A 27,070-nucleotide genomic window follows, 5' to 3' on the forward strand; every position below is an offset into this window, starting at 1 on the left:
ACAGAGCAAATGTCCTGAAAGCATGGTCGATTCCCCCCAGGAACACTCCCGGGAAGACCTGTGAAGGTGGGTGGGGAGCCAGTCTAACCCTGGAGGCAGCACGAGGAATACAAAGAAAGGGGCACGGGACCACATGACCCATCCTCTTCAGGTCTTGAGCTGATTCTCCTCAGAAGCCAAGCAGAGCTGAGGACGGACACGCAGAAGCTACAAAGAGCCCAGAACAGGCAGCGCATCTCTGCTGCGTAGAGCCCTGCACACTGGGGTCGGCGATCTCTCGTGGTTGTAAACGTCACGAAACTCAAAAAGTTTTCAAAAAGAGATGAGATAACTTCACCTCTCAGGACTTTTTAAGAGGTTTCTCATTTTTGTTTTACATTTTTAAATTATTGGATGGCGTTCTGCATGAGGCATAGGAAAGATCTGAATATAGTTTAGAAATTAAAACGTTTTGGAGAAAATGATTAGGGGAACTGGGGGCCCACAGCTCTCGCTTGCATTCTTCCACCTCTAATTTCTGCTTTATCCTCCCCCCTCTCCCCTTGTACAACTTGTTTTATTCCTAGATCTTCAGTGCTCCTGTACTCCATTCCTGCTCCCCTTCTGGCTCACGCCGCCTTAAAATATATTCGGTGCACAATATATAGCATATAATGACCTCACACCAGTCAGGACAGCCATCATTGAAAAGTCTGCACATAATAAATGGTGGACAGGGTGTGGAGCAAAGGGGACCCTTCTACACTGCCGGTGGGAATGCAGTTTGGTGCAGCCACTGTGGAAAACAGGATGGAGATTCCTTGTAAAAACTAAAAAAGAGTTACCATATGATCCAGCAATCCCAATCCTGGGCATATACCCAGAGAGAACTCTAATTAAAAGATATAAGCACCCCAAGGTTCACAGCAGCACTGTTTACAACGACCAAGACATGGAAACAACCTGAATGTCCACTGACAGATGACTGGATAAAGAAGAGAACCATTCTCTTTGTAGCCACAGGAGTCTCTCTCTTCCCTGCATTGCTACCAGATCCCAGTCCCCACCAGGGGCTCATCTACAGTGTCCATCCCCCATGCCTACTGCTGTCAACTGAAGCAGGGTGAGCAGAAGGGGAGCAGGAATGGAGTACGAAGCAGGGTCTAGGAAGCAGGGCGTTCACCACCTGGAATTCTACCATCTGGACCTTGTGGGCCTTACTGGCTTCTAGGCTTTCTGCAAAATTAGCCATATCTGTTCCTCAATCATGGGACAAAACTGAACATTTCCTGTGCTTCTCATGGATCTGAATGCCAGTGGAAAATACAGAAAAAAATACATATATAGAAGAAAAAGAAGTAAAACTATCAGGGAAACCAACACAGGGCAGAATCGTCTGTTCTTCCCCTTGGCAATTAGCAAAGCCATTTAGAACCCAGAATAATTTAGACTGTTTTACTTCATAATGTTCATACTTTTAAAATTCTGTGATATAATTAATTCCTCCAGTTAATAACTGTACCACAGTGTATACTGAGAAGAACACAGGACAGAAGAGAAGGCTGAGTTTCTCTGAGGTACAGAGAACACCGGTGATTTGCCAAATATTATTCACGTAATGACTTGTAGCCTTCTCATTTGTAAAATTAGATGCTATCGAATTTTTAAAAGTTCTATTTCAGATAATTTCACAGTGCTAGATCATTCTGAAGATAAATGTTCCAAAGTCATTAACCAGAAAGGCTGAGTGTTTTTTTTTTTTTAACATGTACATAAAATCAAACCAATGTGCTTAAAATAGAAGCAAATCATAAGATGGCACATGGGCACTCAATGCCCTTAACACTAAATTTATTAGACAGAATTTAATTTTAAAAGGATTACTGTACACATTATTTTTTATAGGCAATGCTCTAGGAAAGAGATCAATATGCTATATTGCACAGAAGCATTCCGTATGCACTCGATAAATGCACTGTTATCATCAGAGTAATTAAAAGGAACAGGGTTATATACAATCAGCATCTACATCTTACTCAGCAAGTCCTGCCAGTTGCTTGCAAAAATTAAACTCATTAATCATTCTGACTCTAAAGGAGAAAAAGCCTGGGGTATGATATAAAAAGCTCTATTTTATGAAGAAAAAAATGTCCAAAGCCAACATCTAGAGAAATTCCTGTAGACCTAGTGATACTAGAATATTAATCTCACGTGGGAAAACTGAGTTGATTCCATTGTCAAAAATATAAATGGATACTATGTTATCCTAATGCTTCAGACCTCCTTAAATCTACAGGTAACATACACAAGTAAATTATTTGAAAGTGTACACTGGCAGGAATTAAAAAAAGCATGCCATATAAAGTAGGCTGTCATTCCCACTTCAAAATGTCTTACGGCCACCCAGCACGCAAATCCACTGAGCAGGCATAATAGTCACCTTCCACAAACAAATTTGGCTTTAAGCAAACATGTCCTTTTGGGGCTGACTCTAGAGAATGGAGGCTTGTTAACACATTGACATTTGTTTGCTATGATTCACAGTTGACAGCTGACTCATCCAAATGAAAAAAATTAGGCTTCCCCTTATTAATTTTTCAAGCCAACAGAGTAGCTCTTTGTTATGGGTTTCCTCCCTAGCCAAGGTCACCATGAAGGTGACATGGGATACGTGTAGTGGTGCTTTAAAAAGATACAGGTGCAAGGCACGGACAAGGTCTTTCTGATGCTGTATTTGGCTCCACCCATCAGTCAGCTAGCACTGAATCTTTGTTTATGTCACCAGCCTTACTTCCTTGTGACATAGACAGCTTCCCAATGATGACTCCATGCTCTGTGCTGAGACAGTAAGCAACATTTTGTATCATTCTGTTAACAATACTTTACGAAAACACTGACAGAGTGACTTTTAGATGGTAAACAGTTCTTACGTGTTTAACACATGTTCTGAAGTGCAGAAAATAAACTTTTCAGGAGGAAGACATTGTACCCAGCAGGGAACGATGATACAGTCTTATAGGGCAGTACACCCATAAGGATACCTCAAAGCTTATCTAGTGAAACGTTACAAGATACTGAGAAAATGTAACAGTACGTGCTCACATACTGTACGCAGTGCTAGGGGATGGAAGAAACAGCAATCCTAGAAGTAGATACAAGGAGATTTGGGAGAAAGTTATCTAGAATAAGCAGATGTGAAGAGAAGGGGAAAGTTAGGAATATATTCCATGTGAATATCTTGTCACCACCCCAGCAATGACCTAGTGCCCAGATGCTTGGCATGTGGAACAAGAGCTGGGAAGAGAGATCACGGTGGTGATCGCCAGGGTCCTTCCAGTTCTACAACTTTCTAATTCTATAAAATAGAAAAGGAAACGATCTTCAGAAGCAATGCTGGGAGATGTATATCAGAGTAATAAAGCTACGTTAGCCATCTTCAAATACAGACGCTGCAAAATACACCCAGCCTCCTTTATCTTCATTCTAATGTATCCAATCTCTAATTTATCTTAGGAGGAGAGCACGAAAGGGAAAGAATAGAACAGTAGAGACCCAAACCTTGCGAGTGTAGGTTCTCCCAGCCTCCTGCATTGAAAGGGGGAAGGAAAAATGATTTACCAAAGGATTCAAAGGCCAAGGTCAGAGAGAGACAGGGCGCGAATTCACGTGGCAGCATGAAAGACATGCGCTGCCAAGGTGTGACGGGCAGGGCAGTAGCCATCAAGAGTGAAAGCTAAGACAACAAAGACTAAAGAGGAACCAGACACTTTATACTGAGTAATTAAGAGGACGCTGATGACACTGTGTGCGCGGCGTCTGCAGTGAAGACAGTAGGAATGCACATTTGCTACCAAGCTGAATAAGGAAAAGGGGTTCGTTGTAACAAGTTGGTGGAATCAGTTTTAGACGACTTGACTGAGAAGCTGAAAGCTCTGAACGACCCCGTGACACCCCATAGCTCCTCTGTAGGTGAGTTACACTGACCAGCATCAAATTAGTCCTGAGAGCAATGGCATCAAGACGACAGTTGAAAGTTGTAGATTTTTTTTCCTATATTAGGAAGAAAAAGTGATATTAAATACTTTAAAAAGCATTTAAAATTGGAGCAGAAGAAAGTAAAGATTAAAAAACTTAAAAAAAGATTAAAGTTGGTAAATTTCCAGGAGGAATTAACAGAATGCTGACATCATACCAGTGAAATATCAAGGTGGAGAGAAAGTAGAAAGGCTGGTTGCTGCAGACCTACAGGAAGATGAAATACTTCATAAGCTGACAGACATCACAGGCAGTGCTTTTTTGGCTCTAACCCTGTTTTGGTTAATTTTGCTGTTTCATAATCCTGTTGTCATCCCATTTGCATTGTTAGGAAATCATGTGTCACCAAAAATGAAGAATATAGGAACATGCTGACATGGCCCCAACAAGACAACTGCCCTGGCAGTTATCCAAGGCCTCCGAAGTCCTTCAAGAAATCAAAAGGAAACGCTCCAGCAGGGGCATGACGAAGTTCAATATTTTAAAATTAGTGGAAGTTAATTCCTATTGGAAGTTACTAAATTCCATTAAAAGTCGCTTCCAGCAAAGCTTTCTTTAAGAGTCAACTTATTTTTAAACCTACACAGTGAATTTTAAATCAGAATGGCTATTGATTCCTCAGAGGGGTTTTCCAAGTCATCGACGTTATATTTTAATAAATCTAAGATTGATGAGAAAATTTCAATAGAAAAAGCACTCTGGCTTTATTTCTATTTCAAAGTTAAACTTCACATCTTAAAATTGACCCACCCCAAATAGGCTTTTCTGTGGTGCTACACAGCAGAGAGGTCCTTACACGTGCCTTTGGTGCAGACAGGCAATGTATTCCCGGTCACCCGCCACGCAACCTCGGCATTTGACTCGTCTCTTCTAGACCTGGTGACTACTTTCAGTTTTGCGTTGTGAAGAACTACCCATTCTCGGTCACATTCAGGCATGTGTGTGTACACACATACAGCGGTCAAGAACAACACTTTACTTCCCCCTTTCCAGACGGAAGGACGAGGCACAAAGCTCACTGGATTTTAAAGGTATGCTCCTTACCATCATCTCAGTGACTAAGGTGGGAAAGCTTCTTCTGTTCCATGGAGCAGCTTTCCCTGACCGACAAGCCACAGAAGAGCCATAACACCACCAACCTTAGTGTTGGAACTCTAGAAAGAAGTGCTGGAGATTTCCTGTGTGCTACTGCAGAAGACACTTCAGGACCTCGGACAGCTCCCGCTGTGCCCCGGGGACGTCCAACTGTTTAAGTAAGTGCTTACCTGGTTGCACCAAGGTACACAGAATAATATGCAATTAGAATAATATGCAGTGTGTTCTAATTAGTTGTATATCTTCGGGTTTAAATTTGGGTAGCGGAATTCTTTAATCTTGACAAGGACTGGTATCAGAAAAGCAGTTTTCATATCTACTTTCTTGAGCTAGTACTAAACTCCTATCTTAAGCAAATTGTAGCCCCTGCTCTGGGAGGAAAAGTAATCTGTTTAATACATACATCTATCTTTTAGTAAATTTTTGGTTATAACTTTTTCAATGTTGAATATTTTTTCTGAGAGAAGCAAAAGTTTTCAAGAAACTGATGCTGTATTTAGCCCTGTCTCATTGGTTTAATCATACATTTTAAATATATATATATTTTTTTTCATAAGGGTACTATGGACATATACACTATATTTATACCTATACACACACACATTTTCTGTATTTTCTGGGAAAAAAACATTGATGTTAAGAGTTTATGAATTTAAGATAGATAAACTGTTCAGAGTCATTTCAACAGAAATCATTTGCAAATGTTAAATTCACAATTCGTTTCTCAGTACAATCCTTTTGCTTATCTGAGAAACAGTTCTAGATGTATGTCAAACTGAAAAGAAGGAAAATATGCTCTAAGCTTAAGATGAAAAAAATAAAAACAAAAAAGATGGGTGGAGATCATCTGAAATAAAATTCAGGAACTCTCGCCTTTCCTTTCCTTTCTCCTAGCGACACCTAGAGCCTGTTAAGAAGAAACTGCTTATTGTTCTCTCTCCAAGCATAACACAATCCAACGGTTTTAAGTCAGATTTAAGGCAAAAAGTGCATCATTTCTGTCTGCACTGCAGCTCAATTGTCCTCCCTGAGATTCTCAGTAGTTTCAATTCTCAAGAATTTTTCAGCAGTCCCAATGAAACCCCTCCTCAAAGATTCTAATTTCTTGAGCCTGAGAATTCATGCCTTTCCCTCAGGACCTGACCCACTGCAGTGAGGGACATCTCTCTGATATTTCTCCGTGTAACCAGAGGAGTCTGGAAATAATCCAAAAGAAGAAAATCTCACACAAGATCTGATTAACAGGGTGTGTGTGTGTGTGTGTGCACGCGCGAGCTCACACACACACATGCACACACAAACTACATCTCTCACAAACTTTTGTCATCTTTGTCACAGTCTCCACACCCTGCATCAATACAACAAAACAAAACCCAAGGCAGGACATGCTGAATAACCATGACTTTCTGCTCGGTGCAGTACATGCAGGACATAATGAATAACCACGACCTTCTGCTCGGTGCAGGGACATGTACAGCCTTAAGTACATCAAGGTGGACTATCTGAGAGGCCGTGTAAATACCTGTGCCCAGGTGTCCCCAGGTGGGAAACTCTCAAAGGTACACGCAGTGAGCTCTACAACCCAACACAGCCAACATAACTCCAGGGGCAGGCCCTGCCTGCCTGTCTGAGAGCCTGTCTGGAATTTTTCTCTTTTTTTTCTGGGAAGAGAAGGTTTCAGTCACATCAGTTTCCTCTCCTCCTGGTCCTCCCTGGCTCTCTGAATAGCTGAAAGGGATCAACACAGGTGGCTGACCTCATCCATCCACGCAGCCCGCCCCCCTCCTGCTTGAGTCATTGGTTACTAAGGTGATATGCAAAGCCAACCTTTGAAACCCAGGCTTCCAGCCCTGAGAAGAGTAGGAAACATGCTCCAGGAGAAGTTTTCAGCCAACGCTGTCTAATGTTGTTGCCAGTCCAAGGCTAGGTGTGGGGGAAGCGGGGCCTGACCCCCATCAGCAAAAACTGTGCTGGGCCCTGGGACAGGGGATTGTGCCTCGGATGCTAGTGCGTTTATTTTATTTTATTTTTCTGAAAAGTAAATCACCACCACCACCACTCCCAGCGCTGGTGGGGAGCGCTGGAGAAGTGAGGAGTGGAGGCACGTGAGTGAAGGGACCCCTCAGGCGGCCACAATGTAGATTCCAGGGACAGGTAGGAGGGGGAGAAAAAGAGCCTGGAACAGTATCTTCCCCGAGTCTTAAAGGAGACCGAAAGGAAACAAAGAAAAAGCAAAAGCAAAGAGAAACCAACTTGTAAACACAGACAGATCGAATTCTTTCCTTAAGATCCATAGCACCATGCAATTAACAACAGACATCCACACAGACATCCAGCCGATTCCACATCCCAGCAGCGCAGCTCGGCCAACGCTGCTCCCTCAAAGCCACCAACTCCTGGCCGCCGCTGCAGACAGGGACCGGCTCCAGGACGGCGGTGACCGAGATCCGCGCAAGGAGTGTATTTGTGGGCGCTCCCGAGAGAGGTGGGGGAGGGGAGGGATGAGGGCGCCCCAAGACCATCGCAGACGCGGCGCGGGCGCGTGTCCCCTGCTCTCGGCCCGAGCCCCGCACCCCCCGCACCCCCCGCACCCCCCACCCACCAAAGTGCTCTTACGTCCTCGTCGTCACAGTCGCTCCGCGCCTGGTACTGGAACCGGGGCCGGCCGCCCGCGCCGCCGCCGCGCTCCCGGGGCGCCGCCGCCGGCGCCTGGGCTCCGAGGGGCTTGGGCCCCGTGCCGTCTTCCTCCGGCCCCTGGCCGCCCAGGAGGTGGCTCGCCTCCGGGGGCGCCGGGAAGGACCGCGAGGTGTTGATCTTGCCTGTGAACCTCTGGTACAGCGAAGCCATCGGTCTCTGCGCGCCCTGGCTGGCTGTCTTCGGGGTGTTTTTATCTCGGCTTTCTCCCTCTCGGGCTCCCGCTCCCCACCCCCTCCAGGGGGAAAAGGGGAAGAAGAAGGAGAAGAAAGGACGGCGGCAGCGCGGCCGCTCCTCCCGCGCTCCACTCTCAAGTCGCCGCTGGGCGACTGCCTGGCTCAGCCTCCTCCGCTCCCTCCCCCGGCGGCTCGGCGAAGCGGGGGTCTGGGGGTGTGTTCTCTTTTCTGTTTTTTTTTTTTTTAACTCCTTGCCACGGCCACGTACGGCCTAATCAAAGCCATTGAAGAAGAAGAAGAAGAAAAAAAAAAACACGTAAAGGGAGGGAAAATGCCTAGGCCCCGGAATTTGGCACCACCTAGAGACGGGCGAGCATCCAGAGCGAATCTCCGCGCTCCCCCGCCCCAGGCCCCCCGCGCGGCTCCTCCTCCCCTCGCCCTCCCCACGCGGCCCTCCACCCGCCGTTGATGGCGCCGGGTGGCCGGGGGCTGGCAGCCAGGAGGCGGCAGGGGGCGCGTAGGTCGTGGGTGCGGGGGCGAGAGGCGGGGTCGCGCGGGGGGCTCCGCGCCCCCGGGAGGTTCACAGGGAGAGCGCGCGGGAGAAGAGGCGGGCGCTGGGGAGGGGGCGTCGGGGGCACGGAGGGAGGGGGCGGCACCCCGAGACGCCCGTCCTCGGCTCGGCGCGGGTCTGCGCTCCGCGTCCACGCGCTCGCATTGCTCGCAGCTGCAGCCCCGGCGCCCAACAAGGCGCTCCCCCTCGTGTTTTCCTCCCAGCTTTTCTTGCCTAACTTGAAACAACACCAGCAGAGACCCCCGGGCCTGGGGGTGCGAATGCGGGTGTGTGGAAGAGCGAACTGCGGGGCTGGGAGGAGACTCAGGGGACGCTGTCTCGAGTCCCTTTCCTAACCAAGCCAAGCTCTTCAAATCCAGATCCCTTTTCCTTCGTCGGGTTTCAAAAAAGAAAGGAAAAGGTCACGGGAGGCAAGCGAGGGGTGCCCGCTGGAAGCCTTCAGAGCAACTCGGTTAAACGTTCCTCCCCGCACACCCCACTTATTTGTGCGTTTCGCGAACTCCATTTTCGATTTCAATGAACACAAGCGGAGGCTGAAGCATCTGTGATGCCGGTAACTTTTCCAAAGCTCGCTGCGCCCCCCCCAGCCCCCCACTGAGAGGAAGTGGGAGGGGAAAAACGACCCCAAAGAGGGTGCCAGGGTCAGGGTGCGCAGTAACTCTTGCTGCATTAAAACGTGCTCCAGCGCCCCTGTGTGGAAAGACACAAACTGTGCCTCGGTGCTGGGCTCCGACTCCAGACCGCAGGCTGTCTGGTTTCTCCCCCTCCCTTTCCCGGGGTGGATTCCTCCTTCCTGGCCTCCGGGATCCTCTCTCTCCTGCTGGAATCCGCTCCATCGTCTTCCTGGAGGGTCTAGGCGCTCTTCCTTCAGGCCTGGAACAGCCCTCCTTGCGCAACCCTCTTCCTCTTGTTTGCGGCCCTTCCAGCTAGGATGATCCGTCCCACCCTGAGCGGACCAGGACCCCAGGCTCCGGAGGGAGGAGGCGGGTGGAGAGCTCGCACCTGCGCAGACACTTTGCTGCGCCTTCCACTCCAGGTCCAAGAGGGCAGCTTCACCTTCACCTTCCGGCGGTGCTGCCTGCTCCCCTATGGTTTCCGTGAACATCTCCACTTAGGTTTTCAGAAAAACAGGTGAGGCCTCGGCCACTCAGCAGGCCCTCCTGCAGGCTCGCCAGCCTTTGTTGGATCTGAGTCCAAGGCCATCTCCTGGCACCACGGCTCAAGTCCAGAAATCCCAGAGGGAAAGACAGACCCTGGTTCCTGGTCCTGAAATTGCCTCCTCCCTCTGTGTCTTTAACTTGGGTGGGTGGGTGGGGGAGCCGAATGCAGGTGAGTAAGTCTCCTGGGAGAGGACCCCTTCCCATCCTTCTTCCCTTCTTCTCAAGCTCTCAACCTAGCAGGTAGTCTTGTTTTAAATAAAATTTATAACACATGCATCCACTGTGGTTTCCCTCCACTAAAAAGAAAAGTGCAATCTTAAGGTAGTTGGAAAACACATTCCCTTTACAGAAACTACAAAAGCAAGTAAAACCAGCATCCCAGGTAGCTGGGAGGCTCCCTGTACCACCAAAAGGATGTTGCAGGGGCAGATATCCTGCCCACAGATCTGGGGGTGCCGGAGTATTTCTGCCCCATTTGACTTTGAAGACAGAGGCAACAATTACCAGAGCCATAAAGCTAAACTTTAAAAGTCATCACATTTAGATAACTAGGAAACCTTGCTGTCATCCCCCTCCCCCGCCCAGCTGTGCTTTAGATCCTTGAAGCTGCCTTTCCAAACCGACTTAAAAGGAACGCTCCCCGCTGCTCCCTGCAGCATATGGAGCTGACATTTCGCTAAATACAGAAGCTGTGAGGGTCTTACTTATGTAATATACATACACACATATATATGAAACTTGAAATCGTAACAAGAAGCATGACAAATATTTCCTGCCCTAAAACAATACATACCAAATACAGTACTTACATGGACACAGTTTAGATCTCATACACCATACTTCATAGACGGGTGCCAGTCAACAAGAAGAGATTGACAGGGAGATGAGGAAGGCACACAGGTCCCTCACTTTTAAAATCATACCCCCAAGGGAGCTGGTAGGGCTTCAAATTACAATTTGGTCAAAGTTAAAAATCCTAACTGATTCAGACAATAGGATAAGCAGGTTTGATTTAACATTATCTGTAAAATGAAAAAAAGCTATAAATCTCATAAACAATTGGGGGCACAGTTGAGGCACAAAACTGTTTAAAGAGGCATGTCTGAAAAGTAAACAGGATACAAATGGGGAGGGTCAGGAGCCCCCCAGGGGCCAGTGTGGAGGGACGGAGGCAGAACACTAGTAAACGCATGACCTGCACATGGTGCAGTTTCTCAGGTACCACCTAGACCCAGGGCTCATCAGCTAACTTAAGAAGGATTTGGCTGCTTTTCTCCCCTTGCACATGGAACACAACTCATTTTAAAGAATGATCTGGACTTGGAGCGTTGAGTCTGTGCGTGCATGTTTGTGAGCATATGTGCACTCACACATCCAAATTTGCCTTGAACACTGATACATATATTGCAGTGTCTCTTAGGATATATTGTCAGGACTCAGAAGTCCCTCATGCAAAGAGGAAACTGCTAATATTTTACGATGAATGAAGTGATGCAATTGCAGAGACTAGCAAGCTGTGGCACTTTGTGGTGCATAATTAATTCACTTATTGCCTTCAGTAACCCTTTCCCAACTCCATCCTCTAAACAAGGAGAAAGATTATGAAAAGTAGCAGAACCTCCCAGCGGGCATGAAAATTGAGGTGGAGCGTTTCCACAGGAAGCTTGTCAATCACTGCCTCCACTCAACCTTGAATTCCCAAACACCTCAAATGCGGTCTGCTGAAGTAGGCTTCCAATCCTGCTTATCAGCTAAGCCTGGGAAACCACTTTTGAAAATACTTGGTGAATTGTTTCATGTCAAGATTTTAATTCCTCAATATTGCTTAAAATCCTGTTCACAGACCCGTTTTTCTGTCTAGTTTCATGTGATTATTTCTTCCTTCTTTATTACATAAAAGTGAGTGTGTGTTCATTTTTCCTGGTACCAATTTGCAGAATACATATGATAAGTCATTGGAATTAGGCGGCTGTTGCAAAATACAGTGGATAGTCATTTTTTATAATGACAGTAAGGGAACTTTTTGGTCTACATGCAAGCTAAGCATTGTAAAAATCCCAAAACTATACTGAGATCAGCAGCCTAAGCATGATTTTTTATTACCTAAGAGGTTTTCTTATTTCTAGGAGAGAATTATATCCTGTTCTCTTCCCCTTTCTCTTTGAGGAGAAGGAAGAGGGCAGATCCCTGTTTAAGACTTTTATTCTTTTCCAACACTGATATTTGGAGCAATGAACGGGCATACTTTGACAGAAGACTTCCCTAAAAAACTGAGCATCAGTGTTTTAAAAAATCATTACACAGTACTCGTATAAATGGGGAGAAATAAACAAGTATTTCAGTAGCTTGAGAGAATACAGTATAAGTACATAAATAGTAGGCACCAACTCCTCTCCTCTCTTTCTTTAGAATGTTTTTTTGCAAGATGACTACCAATGTGGGTCTGGCTGGTACGACATCTTTAAAACCTTTACAAATAGGAAACATCCAGCGCAAGAAAAAGGAATTGCTAAATCCTGGCTTTAACGCAAGGTGAAAGTAGCAACTAAGTTAACTTTGAGCTTTTCAAATTCATACTTAAAAGATTAACATGTTTTAAAGAAGAACATTGATTTTAACCCAGCAAAAAGGCTTCTGCTAGAATTAAGACAGTTCGATGTTTATTTCCCAGCACTTCCCTGCCTGTTAGTCGCGACACCGTGCCTCTGCCTGGCTCTTACACACAGTTTGAAACATGCGTACAACTGCCCGTCCCAGCAGCACCCGTGCACGCGGACGTGGTTATCAACACACGTGGTAAAGCTGATGGCCGAGTGAGTAAAGCAACCACGGATTCAGCCAAGCCCAGGGCACATACTCTTGTTCTCAGCCCGGTGGGCGGCGGTAACCCGCTCTTCCTTCCCCGCGGGGCCCCGAACACACGTGACCTCTGCCCATGGACACTGGACCGTGACTTGCTTCCTCTCTGCTCCCACTTGGCACCCTCCTTCCTCCCCTTCCTCTTTCTTGTCTTCCATCCCCCCTTGCTCTGGAGCAACAGCAGTCAATTATCTAATTTTTTCCTCTAAAAATGTCTTGCTGCTCTCTGAATACTTACAAAGCCTCGCCTTTCACTACCATCATGGCCTCAGAAATTATCTAAATAGTCACTTTACCTCCTAGAGGAGGCATCGACCTCTGTCTTTTCACGTGTTCCGATTATTCAGTGACAGCTTCCACAGTGCTTTCCAAGGCTCCTAAGATTTCTAGAATGTGAGATACAGAAGAGAGTCTGTTGTTTCTGTCTGTCCCTGGTGATCGTTTGAGCACAACCAAGTTGTCGTCCAAGATGTCTTAATTCATACATCACGCATTATTAGATTAAAAGGGAAGCGACTTCCGCTCCGAAACGCCCCCAGAGCTCCTTGCCTTTCAAACCACGCGCTTCCCAAGTCCAGTGAATTAAGTTGAATCTGCTTCCCTTTAATGTTGCAGTGACATTAATGAGCCTCTGCAATTCCGGGCTTCACTTTTCTAACCAGCAGAGGTGGTGGCTGTGTTCTGGAAGAAGAGAAAGCTCTTATCCGCTCTCTCCTGTGACGGACGGTGGGCATTTGAAGGGCCGAGTCTGGCTGGCTGTGACACAACGGGAAGCAGGCTCCGCGGCGCAGGCCTCAGACTGGGTTTTTTTTTTTTTCAATCACGTCACCCAGAGGGGTTCCTAGGCGTTCACTGGAAAGGAGCAATGAAACAGAAAAGGACAGACAGAATCGGGGTCACTCGAATGCAGGGTCTTCTTTAGACAGTAGGAAACAGAGCTAGCGCTGGTTCATTGGCTTCTCCATGTAAATTCTGCTCCACTGCAGGCCAAGGGAAATTGCCACAGAAAGTGAAAAACCCGGCTCCACTGGAAACCAGTCCAGTCGTACAGAAGGGCCGAGGGCATGATGTCCGGCAGGACTGACATTCAGGGAAGGCCAGGTGCAAGGCTGATTTCATCAGCAGCCAGAAATAGCACAAGAAGATGAGCTAAGCCCAGCGAATTGGCCCCTGGGGCCAGGCACCACGTGTCCCGCGCCGGGATGCCCAGGCAGGATGCATTGCTGAATCTGGCTGAGGATGAGATGCCTTAGACAGGCAGGGCCAGACGCCACCCTGAGGCAGGCCAGGCAGGGAGAAGGGCCACCTGCTTCCTGGACAGCTCCTGGGTGGAATTCGGAAAAGTCTCTTAAAATGCCGTTTCCCACCCTGTCTCACCCAGTGTCAACCGTTGCCAGAACCAACACCATTCCTTCGAGTTAAGGCACTGTCCGAAATAGCACCAGTGAAAAACAGCGAACAGCCAAGGCCCGAGTGAGAAGAAAAGCAAACAGCCACCCTCGATGGCACGAGTACCACAGGGACAAGCCACCCTCCCCGGGGGAGAGGCAGTCTGGGTCCCTGCCTCCTCTTCCAAGAGCACAACGCAGTCCACACCAGGGGCTTCTAGTTCACCTTTGAGGTGAGTCATTATTTCCATATTCAAAACTGTGATGGGCTGGAGTTTTGTTCGGCCAATCCGCACTCGCCCACCTGCCTTTCAGCTCAACTTCCAGCAGGACCAAACGGCTCGCTCTGACCAACAGAGGATGAATGGACATGATGCAGGCAGAGGCCCTCCAGGTACCAGCAGAGCCTGGCGGGCCTCCTGCACTCAGACAACGCATCCTGTGCGAGCATGGCCTCAGGAACACGGCTCTCGTATGAGAACACACTCGGGGAGACTTGAACCCAACCCGTAACTTGGATTTAACCCAGAGATCAGGGGACACAAGGCATAAGCACCCAACTGAGCCCATGCAGACCAGCTGTGTCACATTAGACCAGCAGCAATGTGAATCCTGAGTTAAAGCCATTGCACTTGGGACGATTCGTTACATAGCATGCTTGCGTCATGCTATGAATCGGGATCTAGCTCGCTAAAACTAAAATCAAATACATGCCTAGAACCTAGGAAAATAGATTTTTAGACAATAAATCTAATTGTATGCATGAAATCTATGCATAAAATCAAATTGAAGCATTTCACTTGTTTATTCAGTAAATATTGTACCAGTCATTGTTCTGTTCTAGCTGCGTTCAAGGGACGAGACAGGTAACTGAAATGAGCACAGTCCTTGCTTTCATACAGACTGCAGTCAGGCCTCCTCTCAGTGACTCAGGACTGGTGCTATAAACTGATAAGGCCTTCCTTTTAGGAATAGATGTGGTTTTCTCAATTTCTTACTCATTGGGTACATCCCCAGCCAGCCCTGCTAGTTCTATTAGAAAGAGACCATTAGAAACCACCAGATCACAAACGTGTTCAGAATAACATCCTGGTTGTTTATTACAGGAGCACAAAAGAGCCTTTTCAACCCGAAAGCGCAGTGGCTCTCCAAGGGTTGTCTCTGGACCAGGAGCGTAAGGGTCACCTAGGAATTTGTTAGAATGAAGATTCTGGGCCCCATCCCAAACCTACTGAGTCAGAAACTCGGGGACGGGCCCGGCATCCGGTGAGTCTGATGGACACTCAAGTTTAAGAAGCAAACGCTGCACTAGAATAACCACTACAGCGTACTTCTGAATGGCACCAAGGTGAGCTGGAAGACTCCCAGAACGTTAGCTCATTCCCGGGAAACGGCTTACCTGTTTAGCATAGTTAACAAGGACTGTCCAGAGGGTAGGGATTTTTCCAGAATGTGCAAAGGCCAGTCTGCCTCATTTAAATGGGGGTTACCTTAGCAGTTCACTCAAAGTCAAAATAGAATGGAGGCCAGGTGGTCTTTTGGGGGGCACTTTCAGAATGCTGTTTCACCCTTAAACTGAGATGTTTAAGGCTCATCTCAGCAGGAAGGTAGAGGCCAAAAGGAATTAACAAAGTAGACATCGAAGATATGGTCAAAGCTAAGGGACCACTCCTGCTGGGGCTTATCTCAGAAAATCTTTGATTTTGCACCTTAGCAGAGAGCCTCTCCCATCTTGCCAGAACAGATGCAACTTGGCAGATGAGCTCTGGAGAACTGCAAGAAAAATAAATCTTACTTTCAGAAATTGATTTCTTTAAAACCCCCAGTGCCTCTGGTTTAGACTCATTGCTTTTTTAACGCAAGAAAAAAATCTTGTCATGAATTAAAAATCAATGAAGTTAATAAACATATTCGAGTTGAAAACCAACTTTTATGGACTTAATTTTCCTGAATCTACTTCTTTAAGGCACCTTAAAATGTTTCAGATAAAATCCCTTTTTTTTTTTTTTTTTTTTTTTTTTCACAATCACTTCAGATCTTCTCCAGACCTCCATGGAAAAAAACCTGTGAATTTAAAAATGGGCCACTGATACTTTCAGTGGCTCAGTGGTTTTCTTGAATTTAACACATTCTCTGAACCACATGCACGGGGTTAATAGTTATGGGTAACTACCAGTGTATACACACAATAGATCCTGACTGTCAAGTGCAAGACATAACCTTGAGAAAGAAAATAAACTGCAAGCCTGACTCTGTTCCTTCACACTGCCTCAAGCAAGTACAACAGACGTCAACGCAAAACCCTGGCCCATGCGTGTATGGGTATGTCAGATACGAGATGCAGAGGGTTCTCGTTAATGAAAACAGATTATATTAGGGGCAATGAAATGGAAACGAAGCTTCTCATTTGCTTCACGCGGGTAACTCAATTCACTGTGCACTGTAACTCCATCAGCTCCCCTGGACCCGTCTCTGAACAATTTCCTTCTCATAAAGGGGAAAAAACAGGTTTGTCTATCCTCCTAACTGCATTTCCAATCACTGTAATCTGGAACTCAAAAGAGTAATTCTCCAAACAATTGCTTGTATTTATATTTTGCTTGACAGGTAAACAGAAATTGCCCGTTGGCTAAAGAAATCCATTAGTCACATAAGCCTGCAATTTGAAGAGTTTTTCCTCACTCACAGCAAAAACAAAATTGGCTCGCTGCTATAATAGGATGAGGCGGGGCCCATTCGCTCCTCAGATCGCGCTTGGAGCCCCTGACAGGTTCCCTCACCTCATCCCCGACGACCCGTAATCACCACTGTTCCTTCATTTCTAACCCAACAACCCCCAGATTGCATTATGTACCCGGGACCTTTCCAGTCTTCATGAGGAAGAATGGATAAACTAACGCTTTCAAAGGACGTGGAAGGATTTCTTAGGCATCCTATGATAAAAGCAGCAGCAGTAGAGGAATCTGTTTCCATCTGGGTTTCGGGGTCCCTTCCTTTCTTTCTCTCTGAGCTCCCGGAATGCACACAACCTCAGCTCAACTGCAAATGAGATGTAAATGGTTAGCTGTGATTGAAATGAATGCTGAGTTTCCAAATTGAGATATTCAAAGTCATTAGATAAATATCTTTCTTGAGTATCTAATTTACTCAAAGAAAAATAATTTACAATGATTAAACCCAAACCTACCATGGATTAAAATACAAAATTCATGACTGTGCTAAGACAGAGCATACAACTTCACAGAAGCTGCCCGTGGACCCCAGACCCTCAGCGGAATCCCTGCACCATGACGGGCACTGTCACGGAAAACCTTGGAATAGGTACTAGTCTAACGTCACACCCACTGGTAACATCTGTGTTTCATTGTCTTCCAGTCAAATAACCTGAACTTCAGGACCTGAGCTAAGATTGCCACTGGTTCCTGGGCGAAGCCGGCTGTCCTCTTGGATTTATCCACCCAATGAAAAACTTCCCCTTGAAGTGATGGTATCTCAGACACAGAACATCTCAGCGGCTAAGCCCCCCAGCCCTTGGTCTCGACTCTGGATCAAGTGGGATAAGGGGGATTTCCTGGACCAGCCCGCACAGCTACAGGAAGAGAATGCAAGCAAGTGATCCGCAGACTCTTCCATCTCCCCTCGATACCCGTGATCTCTGAGAAAAAACCATCGTCATTCAAGATTAACACAATTCTGGATTTTTCAAAAATCCTCTTTGGGAAGGAGGTTGGAGAAACCCTCACGTATTCCCCGATTCTGTGACTTTTAGCTCCTGGACCACATCTTCTCATCATCTCCCTGTACGGTGTTGGTCAGATTTAACTGCTCAGGACACGATGGAAGACTTCTACAAAGATACTGTTCACTATTGTTCACTGACTTAAAAAAACCCCTAGATTTGTACTACACTTCACACTGGGAAAAGCTGGATATTAGGCATTGAATTAGTGCTTTGGAGAAAGCCAAAGTTTTTTTTAGTTTGTTTTCCAGAGGAAATTACATGAAATTTTTCTGTGGGCGTCTTCCAACACACACGTTCTTTATCCTCAGTGGCGAGAAATCACCCATGTGACTGATTGCTCCTTGGTTACCAAAAATTATGCACCTATTCCTTCTTAATTTCTGCTCATCAATATAGAATTTCTGCCCTCAAGTTAAAGATGTCTGCTTGGCTAAAGAAATGTAGAAGGTCTTCTGGGTGCCATTGGAAAGAGTTTCTCCTCCCGGATACAAGGCAGTAGTAAGAGAAGGGACATCTTCTCTCTTCCCCAGCATTTCCCCTCCGATCTTCTATCTCTGAGCAAAGTTGTGTGAGGACACGAGAGCCACTGCAGCCTTTCTGTGACCACAAGAAGAAGGGGCAAATGCTTGCACTGATGTAACCCCAGAACCCAGACAGCTCAGAGCCAGTAACTAAACTCAGAGCATCCTCCCAGGTAGGAACCCCTGTTTTAGCCCCTTTCCGTTAGGAATAGTTACGTAGCCCAAAGTGCTCCCAACAGACACAGCATGACCCCTGGCTCTTCCTCAGTGAGCTCTTTGCACGGGGAGAAGTCACGAAGCATCAGTTTTCTCATCTACAACACGAAGATGTCAAGAGAGGTCTTTCCCATCAGCTTTACCTACAACACAGGGCTCCTGAGAGCTTCCAGTGTGTTGTTATTACAGGGAAACCAAAGTTCATATATAGACCTAACCTTGGGGAAAACTGGGGCTGCCTCCAGCTAATGTGCTACAAAATGCACACTAAGTTTTCCACCTGATTCTTCCTTGTCCTTGTCTCCGATTCTGCATTTGGACTTCTTGTTGATTTCGACACATTCTTCCAACTGGAGTATTTGGAGGACAATGTATGTCAACTCTGGAAAGCCTCATTATACATGCGACGTGAAGACATATGCTCTGTGAGCTAGTCTCTCTCCAGGGCTGATAAAGCCGCAGGGAAGCAGTGTGGGTCCAAAACAGGGAGGGGTAGGGGAAAGGGGGAGTCAGGGCTTTACCAAGTTAAATAATAGTACCGAAACTCTAACGTCGCCCAGCACTTTATATGGAAAGTGTTGTCAAATACGCCATCTCACCGCCTCAGGGAGGCTCCGAAGAAGATACACCTTGATTTGGTGTTGGAAGAGCCAGTTTGGAACCCACTCAACCAGGGCTGCTCTGAGCTGCGGGGTGACAGGCCTGGAATCCTCCAGCCCCCAGGCGGAGCAGGGCAGGCTGTGTAGCCGCAGGCTGGGCGCGTGTCCAGGGCACCAGAATCAGAGTAAGGGTGGCAAGTGCACGTCAGTGTATCCCAGCTCCGATGAACTCATCGAACTGTGCGCTCAGAGCACCTGGGAAGAGCGCAGGACCAGTACGCGCCCACCTCCCCATCATCTGCGTTCTCCAAGGGGATGCCCGCCACGTCCTCTCCAGCACACAGACGCTCCCAGCAGCTTTGTCTGTCATAGCACAGAATAGAAAAAACAAAAACCAAAACCTCAAACGTGCATTAACAAGTAAAAAAAAAAAAAAAAAAAAAGAAGACCTGGGAAGAACCTTGCTGTCAGCACGCCTTTATGCGTGTGTCCCTGCAGCACTGAGCTCCGGAGCTGCCCTTTGGAACCGGAGGGGCGTCCCCTCTGCGCCTTATGAATCCAGGCGGCAGTGGGGGTGCTCCCTGAACGTTGGTTGAATATGAATTTTGCTCCATGTTTACGAGCCTCCTGTCTATCAAAGGCAAAGGCAGATTATTTTATTTTATTTTATTTTTACAGAACTTGGAGTTGAGAGAAGCAAGCAAGAAAAATAGGCTCATAGTGCGCTCCCTTTGTCTTGCAGCTTGCTTTGCTTGTCCGGACCTCGTGTGCTATTGGTTCTTTGTCTCGATTCAGGGGAAGGAAAGAACACGAGGAAAACAGACACATGCATTCCTTAGGGTCTCAGGGCTCCTTTATGCTCAATTCTCCTTACTGCTTCCCTGTCCCCGTCATTCTGCACCAGCGGCGCCCTTGGGCTGGCACCCCTGCCACCCCACAACAACGTGGCAGATCCTATTTGCATACAGCTTTTTATTTGGACAACCCTTGGGTGAATTCAATTACCTGCCAAACGAAAGCAACACAACAAGCAACAGAAAAGACAACACGAGACAAAACCAACAGTCCTGTGAACATGCTGGTTTTGGGCACGCGGAGAGCAGCTCGGAGCGCGACGCGGCCACTCGGGGGTGCTGTGGGAGTGCGGAAGTGCCAGCTTGGCTCAGCCCCGGCGACAAAGGGCAGCTCTTCATTCTGATCACACCATTTCTGCATTCAACTGATCGCATGGGAAGTGAGGCAGCCTTTAGGAAGACTTTTGTTTCCTGTGAAAAGGAAGACTGCTGTCTTATGCTCGTGCTTTCAATGTTTGAAAGACACTCCCAGAAAACTAAAGTCAAAATGACCCATAACTCTGTTTTCTCATTTGTTGAAGATTCAGATATTCTCGAGTGGGGGTGAGGGGTGCACAATAATGAGCTAAATTCCCATCTATCATGGAGGACAGGCATGTGACCTAGATGGGATTGTGTGCCAAGGATTTCATGGTTCACAAGGGATCCTGGATCATCTTTGGTCTTTTTTATCCACTGGGCCCTCAGTGTATGGGATACAGAATTGGCATTAATGGCCTGGGAGGCCAGCCAGGGAGCTATTGAGAGGGGGTGATGGGCTGGATTGTAACCAGGCGCTGTTTGAACTAGACTGGCTCATTCCACCTACCACTTTCTTCTTCTCTCCTCTCCTCTTCCTGCTCCTCCTCCTCCTCCCCCTTCCTTCTTCCAGATAAAAAGAAATCCATAGAGAGGAGTCTATGCAATCATAGCTGACACTCTTCCCCCCCCCCCAAAAAAATGAAATAGATGGAGGACCTTGGAGAACTTACAAGGGTCATGTCTGCACAAGTCTGGGAGAGTGTGAATTGTAGGATCTGTGAAAAGTTACTTGTTAATTTGGAAAACATAGCTTTACAATCTATTTTCAGTCAGATTTTAAAACATGCATGTTTTCATACAAACTCACAAGGGATCTTGGAAGCTAGGACGTCAGTAAGTCCGCTGACACCCACCAATGAGCTCTGAATTTATTTGCCAACTTTCAGCCCATGAAGGGCTTTGTTGACGAACACTAATAGATTCCACTGAAGGGGGCTTCACAGTCATATGTGTTACACACATCACTGTATTTAGCAATGTCGGAAGCCCTGTGGTGTAGGTATCACAGAGCTGGATTTTAACCCTAGTCTGTCCCAGTGCCACGTTATCCAAGAACATCCTGCTAGACTTCCGTCCACTTACTTGTGTCATTTTGATGAGTCATGCACTAGAGCACATCTCAGGAAGTCGTGAAACTGTATTTCCAGATGGCACAATCCTAGCCTTACTTCAAAGCCCAGCTCACAAGCCACTCCAAAGCCCAGCTCACAAGCCACTCCATCTGAGAGGTCTTCCACGACTTTTTTTAGAAGTCAGTAATTGTCTTGCTGAATCCTCAAAATGTCCCTAAGTACCTGCCTCATAAAACACACCACTCTCTGTCCTGTGCTGTTCGTTCGTGTACTCATGCAACGCTCATGACTGGGCGTTAATATGGCCATTCCTGTCTTAGCTCCCCCATCAGACGTTCCTTAAGAAGAAAATACACGTCTGACTAAGGCTCATGCGAGGGACTCTGGGGTATACAGAGAAGGTGCTCGAGTTAGAGGAAAGTTCATTTAAGCCCCACTTATCTACACACAGTCTTCGCAGAGGTGGACTGCTCCAAGGTACCATGTTGGCGTCTGTCGGGAGGTGCTCTAATGGTGAAGGTGCCGTGTCGTTCACAAGAGCGTCTTTCAGAAACTAAGGGCCATAACCCATTGGCCAACCATGTTAGTGATGAAATTAGTGTATGATTTGAAAGAAGAATTTGAAGACCCTGCTGCGCTGTGTGTGTATTCCTCCTACACGCACACGGGGCTCCTCCCAGCGCTGGACGCCTCCCTTGGGTCTCCTCCCCCAGAGTGCAAGCTCCCTGAGAGGCGGGACTGCTTCCATCTCTTCCACTGTTCATACCCGTGTCTATCACAGTGCCTGGGACCTTGGACGTGAGCAAGAAATAATTTGTCAAGTGAATAAAATGAGGCTGAAACAACAACAACAAGAAAATCATGGTAGGCGAGTCTTGGTTGCGTATCATCTCAGAGACTCACTGATGCAAGTTTAGAAACCCTTTCCCCGAGTTTACCAATATGCATGGGGGGGGGCAGGATTTATTGCCCTCTAACATCCTAGACTCCCAAGCCAAGTATAGAAAGACAAACAGTTTTATGGTATGCAAACAAAACTTCTGGGTACAGGCGTTATCAAGAAGGGTTTTGTCATAGTTCACAGAGGAAATGCACTCGGTGCTCCAGGGGCTGGGCGGCCACTGAGCCCCAGTTTACCTCCCAGTAGCCCTCAGGAAAGAGCAGATCTTCCATCCAGAGGAGGCTTAACTGGGTGAAAACGGAAAGGGCTTTCAGTTGAGATTTTTATTTTGTTTTAGCGACATGGCCGTTTATCTCCAAGAAGCTAATAAAAGTGCACCCCAGAGAACCTACTATTGCACAATGCTATGTAGAATAGATATTAAATCCCCCCGGTGTGACTTATCTATCCAAAATGAAATTAATGCCATTGAGAAGAAGCCAATGTAATAGTTCCAGGTTATGAAATTGATTTCTTACATATACTAGTTGTGTCGAATACTTAAATTAGTTCTTCACATATTTATTCATCTACTGAGTCAGTGTTGTTAATTATAGCAACAGTGATTCTTTAAAAAAAAAAAAACACCTCTATAAACATTTGCTTCAAGGGCTACCTGTGAACCTTGGAAAAATACATATGGCGCCAGGGCGGAGCCACAAGCCTGCTGGGTGGCCCTGGGAGACCTGTACTGTCGGTTTCAAACAATGATTCTGTCTCAGTGAACACTCAGCACACTAGCAGGGAAAATGAATTCACAGAATGTAAACAGACTGAAATCCTTCCTCTGAGGTACCTGCCAGGGTCAAAGCTGATCACAGTCAACTACCCGTCTCCTCTCTGGTGCCTGTGAAATCCGTCTTCCTACCGAGCTCAAAGTGCTTGGACCCAGGATGCCCTGACACTGCAATTAACATGATTTCCCAGTGAGCCCAGGGACTTCCAAATGTCTGCATCAAGACGCACAGGTCTGCAGCAGCCTTGAACCGGGAGGCTAAGCAAGACGCAGCAAGACCATATTATAGTTTTGAATAATGAAACTCAGTTCCTGCAGGTGTCTCCCTGGAGAAAGTGGAGATTAACGCGCTTTCAAAGGATTGTTAAATAGATTAAATAAATTTGTTATACAACATTGATTTTAGCGCGCGCACACACACACACACACACACACACACACACACAAACACATCTGTAGGCTTTTCATGATGAAGTCTTCCTGGCTTTACACCATTCTAGCTTTTCACTGGGTGGTTCAGCCAGTGAGTTCACATTTATAAGACAGTCTGTTCACTTTTTAAAGACTTTATTTTTGTCAAGGTCTCCAACAGCAAGGACAGTTGCTCTCCTATTTTCATCAATATAGTTAATAAATACATTGTACCAAACACATAAAAAAGGGCAAATGGTGCCAAAATGATCTGTGGGAATAATCTTTGCAGATATCTGTGGAGCAGACAAGATGAAAAAACACTCAGTCTGTGCCTCTGCTATAATTTTAAGCTTCTTGATGCTTTTACGTCTTCCATATAGTCTTCCTAGGTGTGTTTAAGTTGACAAACGGCTCTCTGGATAGAAGCATAATGCTGGAATATCAGAACGTACAGACGGAATCTGTACATCAGAAGCTGGACGTCTCAACGCCCTAGTACTACGACCACCATCCCAAGTCATTCCTGCAAGGAAAATAAAATGGGTGGCTTTTTTTTTTTTTTTTTTTTGGTACTCTGATGAGGGGCAGAAAGGAAATAAATTAGCAGTGTAAGGGAGACATCATTCAGACTTGCGTTTCTGGTTCGTTATCTGTAGTAAATGAAATGAGTCACATAATTTAACACGTGATTATTGTATTATTGTATCATCACTTATGTGTGAAAGGCAATGAGTCCTAGAGTTTAACTTGTTCACTTTACTTGCTTATTTTCAAATCTTAAAGTAAGTCCATTACTTGACCATAAATCTTCTCTCTTGGGGCCTTTTCATTCTGTCATTCAGAGATGGTGTAGAAAGTATTTTGTCCATTGAAGCCTGACAACCAACTACTGAGGGGTTTTCCACAAAGAAAGGGTATAGACTGTGCAAATGTAAACCCCAGGAAGGACCCTTAAGACTGAAAATCTTATAGCACAAAGAGTTTGCTGGTCCCGGGGAACGCAGGATTGGGTGGGAAGGATGCCCCAGCAAGAAACCAAGACGTAGGAACAGGTCAAGATGAAGCTGTGGGCTCTGGACACTTTGTATATGTTTTAGCCTCAGAAAAGGTTGGTTCTCTCAGTTTGGATTGGGTGGGCGTGGGGCTCTGAATGCAGCCAGTGACGAGGACTGATCAAAGAGACTGACGGAGTAACCTTCTCAGTTTTCTACTGGTTGAGCCTCTATGAGACAAAAGCAGCCTTCAGGTAAGTCAATGACAGAAGGAAAAGGAGAATAAAAACAAAAGTGAAACTGAGATGAATCCCGCGTGCCCAGATGCGTGAAGGGAGACGCGAGCGACGCCCAGACACCTGCAAGGACGACTTATCCGTCCTGGGCTGCTTTCACGCCATCGACTGTCTGAAGAGAGCGCCCTGTGTCCTGACGGTCGGTGGGAGAATGGATGGATAGCCCGCACTAGTAAAACGGGAAGGGAAGCGCTGGACAGCTGAGTGACGCATGTCACTCCTCAGCATGACCTCAGACAAGTCTCCTGTCTTTCCCTGAATCTCAGCTGCCTCGACTATTAATTCAAAGGGTTGGAACAAGGGCCTGCCTGAGGTTCTTTCCTGCTGTAAGCTTTACAGACCACACTATCCAGCAACAGAAACTCCTTTCTTTTTTTAATTGAAGTATAGTTGATTTACTATATTTCAGGTGCACAGTAAAGTGATTCGGATATACATATACATTCTTTTTCATTACAGCTTATTACCAGACATTGAATATAGTTCCCTCTGTTATACAGTAGGTCCTTGTTGTTCGTCTATTTTATCTATTTTTGCTTTGAAAGGATCTGACCAGGTGCATCTGTTTTTACACGAAATTGTTTGCATTGTTTCTGGGAAGGAACAAATGCAGCTTGCCAACAACACTATAGAAAAAAGTGGTGGACTTAGTTGGCCCCACACTTCCTAAGTCATAATTCGGTACAACTGTAAATACTACCACGAGAATTGCAGCGTTCACATCCTTCATCCTTCAGGTCCTTCAAATCATCTCAGTGACCTTTCTACCAACATTGCCAGGGCAGAAACAGTCCACTGTGTGTCTATAAACATGTGATGTCTGATGCCTATCAATGAGCTCTGATTAATAAGCTACATGGCAAAGGGGTCTAGAAACCATGTCATACTAGAGGAAACTGAAAAAGCAGCCATTTGTGATAAATATTGCTTGCTCTTGTTTGTATGGGAATGGGCGCCACGTAAGAAAAGGCGTTTGGAACACAGTGCAGGATACATGCTACCCTGTTGTTTTCCAAAATGAAGCATGATCTTCAATGGGCTCTTTTTTTTTTTCCCCTAGAAAATTAATCAACCAAGAAATACAGGCAACTGCTGGTTCAGCTTCTGGAGTCACTCGAGGTGACACATGCAACTGCACCAAAGCCACGTGGAAATGAAGGGAACGCAGACACAAGGTCACCTCCTCCTGGGAGGGGCTGGGGGCCTTGCAGGACACCCCTGGCCCTGTGGTCGATATAAAGAATGAGCGTCCTCAGCCAGCCTGTGAGGCCCCCGCCGTCCGGGGTTCTTTCTCACGCTGAACTTAAATAGGAACGTTGATGCTGGGAGACGCTTTGGAGAGGACTCAGTTGGACCTTCTTCGTTTGGAGCCCAGGAAACAGCCTCCGAATGAGAGAGACTTCTCTGCAGAGTCAAATCTCATCGCACAGGGACCAACGAAATAAAAATAAAAATAACAAAAACAAGAAAGAGAAAAGAGAGACAGTGACAAAGAGAGAACAAACACTTTCTTCTTTCTTAACTGCAGGTGTATGTATACCCTAGGGACAAAGCAGAAGGAAGACAAGTGTGCTAGGTGTGTCTACTCTGAAAGGTATTTTAACGAGTCCGCTGCACATAATACAGTGGTCAGACTCAAACTCCCCTGAGTCCTAGGGCAGAAGCCCGAGATCCAGATTCTGTCTCCCTCACTTGCAGGGTCTTGGGCAAATGACTTCACGACTTCATGAGGTAGTAAAGGCAAGTCACTTCCCACACAGGCCCCTTGCCAAGTGAGCAGTGATGAGCAGTGTTACTGGTTCGCCTGGGACAGCCTCAGAGACACAGGAGCCCAAGAGGCAAAGAAGAGTGAATTGTCCTATGTAACAAAGTAACCTTCAGGGAAGAGGGTGGGCGTAAATTTTGAAGACAAAAGGGATTGAAGCCCTAACATTTAGTGAAGAGAGAAGATAAGGAACTTGCCTCTTCTGCACAGAGATTCTAGATCTTTTTGTCTCTTGAAACATAAATGAGACCAAAAACTGAGCCCCTGGGGCAGTCTCATGGAGCCTGTGTTTCTTTTCTCAGAATCTTGTATTTAAATACATAAAACAGAATATATCAAATGACAAAGAAAACCCATTATTTTGAGATTCTGTTTCAAAAATATAAAAAAAAACCATATTTACACTGATTTATTGACGATTCGCCGTATAATACAACTAAAACAGGCAGTTAAAGTAAATTTTTGTTTTTAACGACCCACTAAATTAGCGTAACAGCTGTTTTGGCTGAGATACATTAATAGCACTTAACCGTGGGACGTCTTTGACAAGGAAACATCCCCATCAAGTTGGAGACGCCGTTCTTACTCGTTTTGATGATCACAGGAATGGAACTTTTATATTTTTTTTTTGCCAAGAGATACGATCATAAATAGAATGAAACTTT

General features: G+C 46.2%; 1 protein-coding gene across 3 annotated transcripts in view; it reads right to left on the minus strand.

Moving 5' to 3' along the window:
* Nucleotides 1-27,070, minus strand: part of DPP6 (dipeptidyl peptidase like 6) — an 846,033-nt gene that overhangs the window by 619,882 nt on the left and 199,081 nt on the right. The window contains exon 1 of one of the 3 annotated variants that reach the window (XM_064487178.1): nucleotides 7,726-8,363. The exons of the other annotated variants lie outside the window; for them this stretch is intronic. Coding sequence (XP_064343248.1) covers nucleotides 7,726-7,956 — 231 coding nt within the window. The 5' untranslated portion in view covers nucleotides 7,957-8,363. Of the gene's footprint in view, nucleotides 1-7,725; nucleotides 8,364-27,070 lie in introns of those variants that run through there. 3 annotated transcript variants of the gene reach the window in all.

Source organism: Camelus dromedarius, chromosome 7, assembly GCF_036321535.1.
Source record: "Camelus dromedarius isolate mCamDro1 chromosome 7, mCamDro1.pat, whole genome shotgun sequence".
Taxonomy (NCBI): domain Eukaryota; kingdom Metazoa; phylum Chordata; class Mammalia; order Artiodactyla; family Camelidae; genus Camelus; species Camelus dromedarius.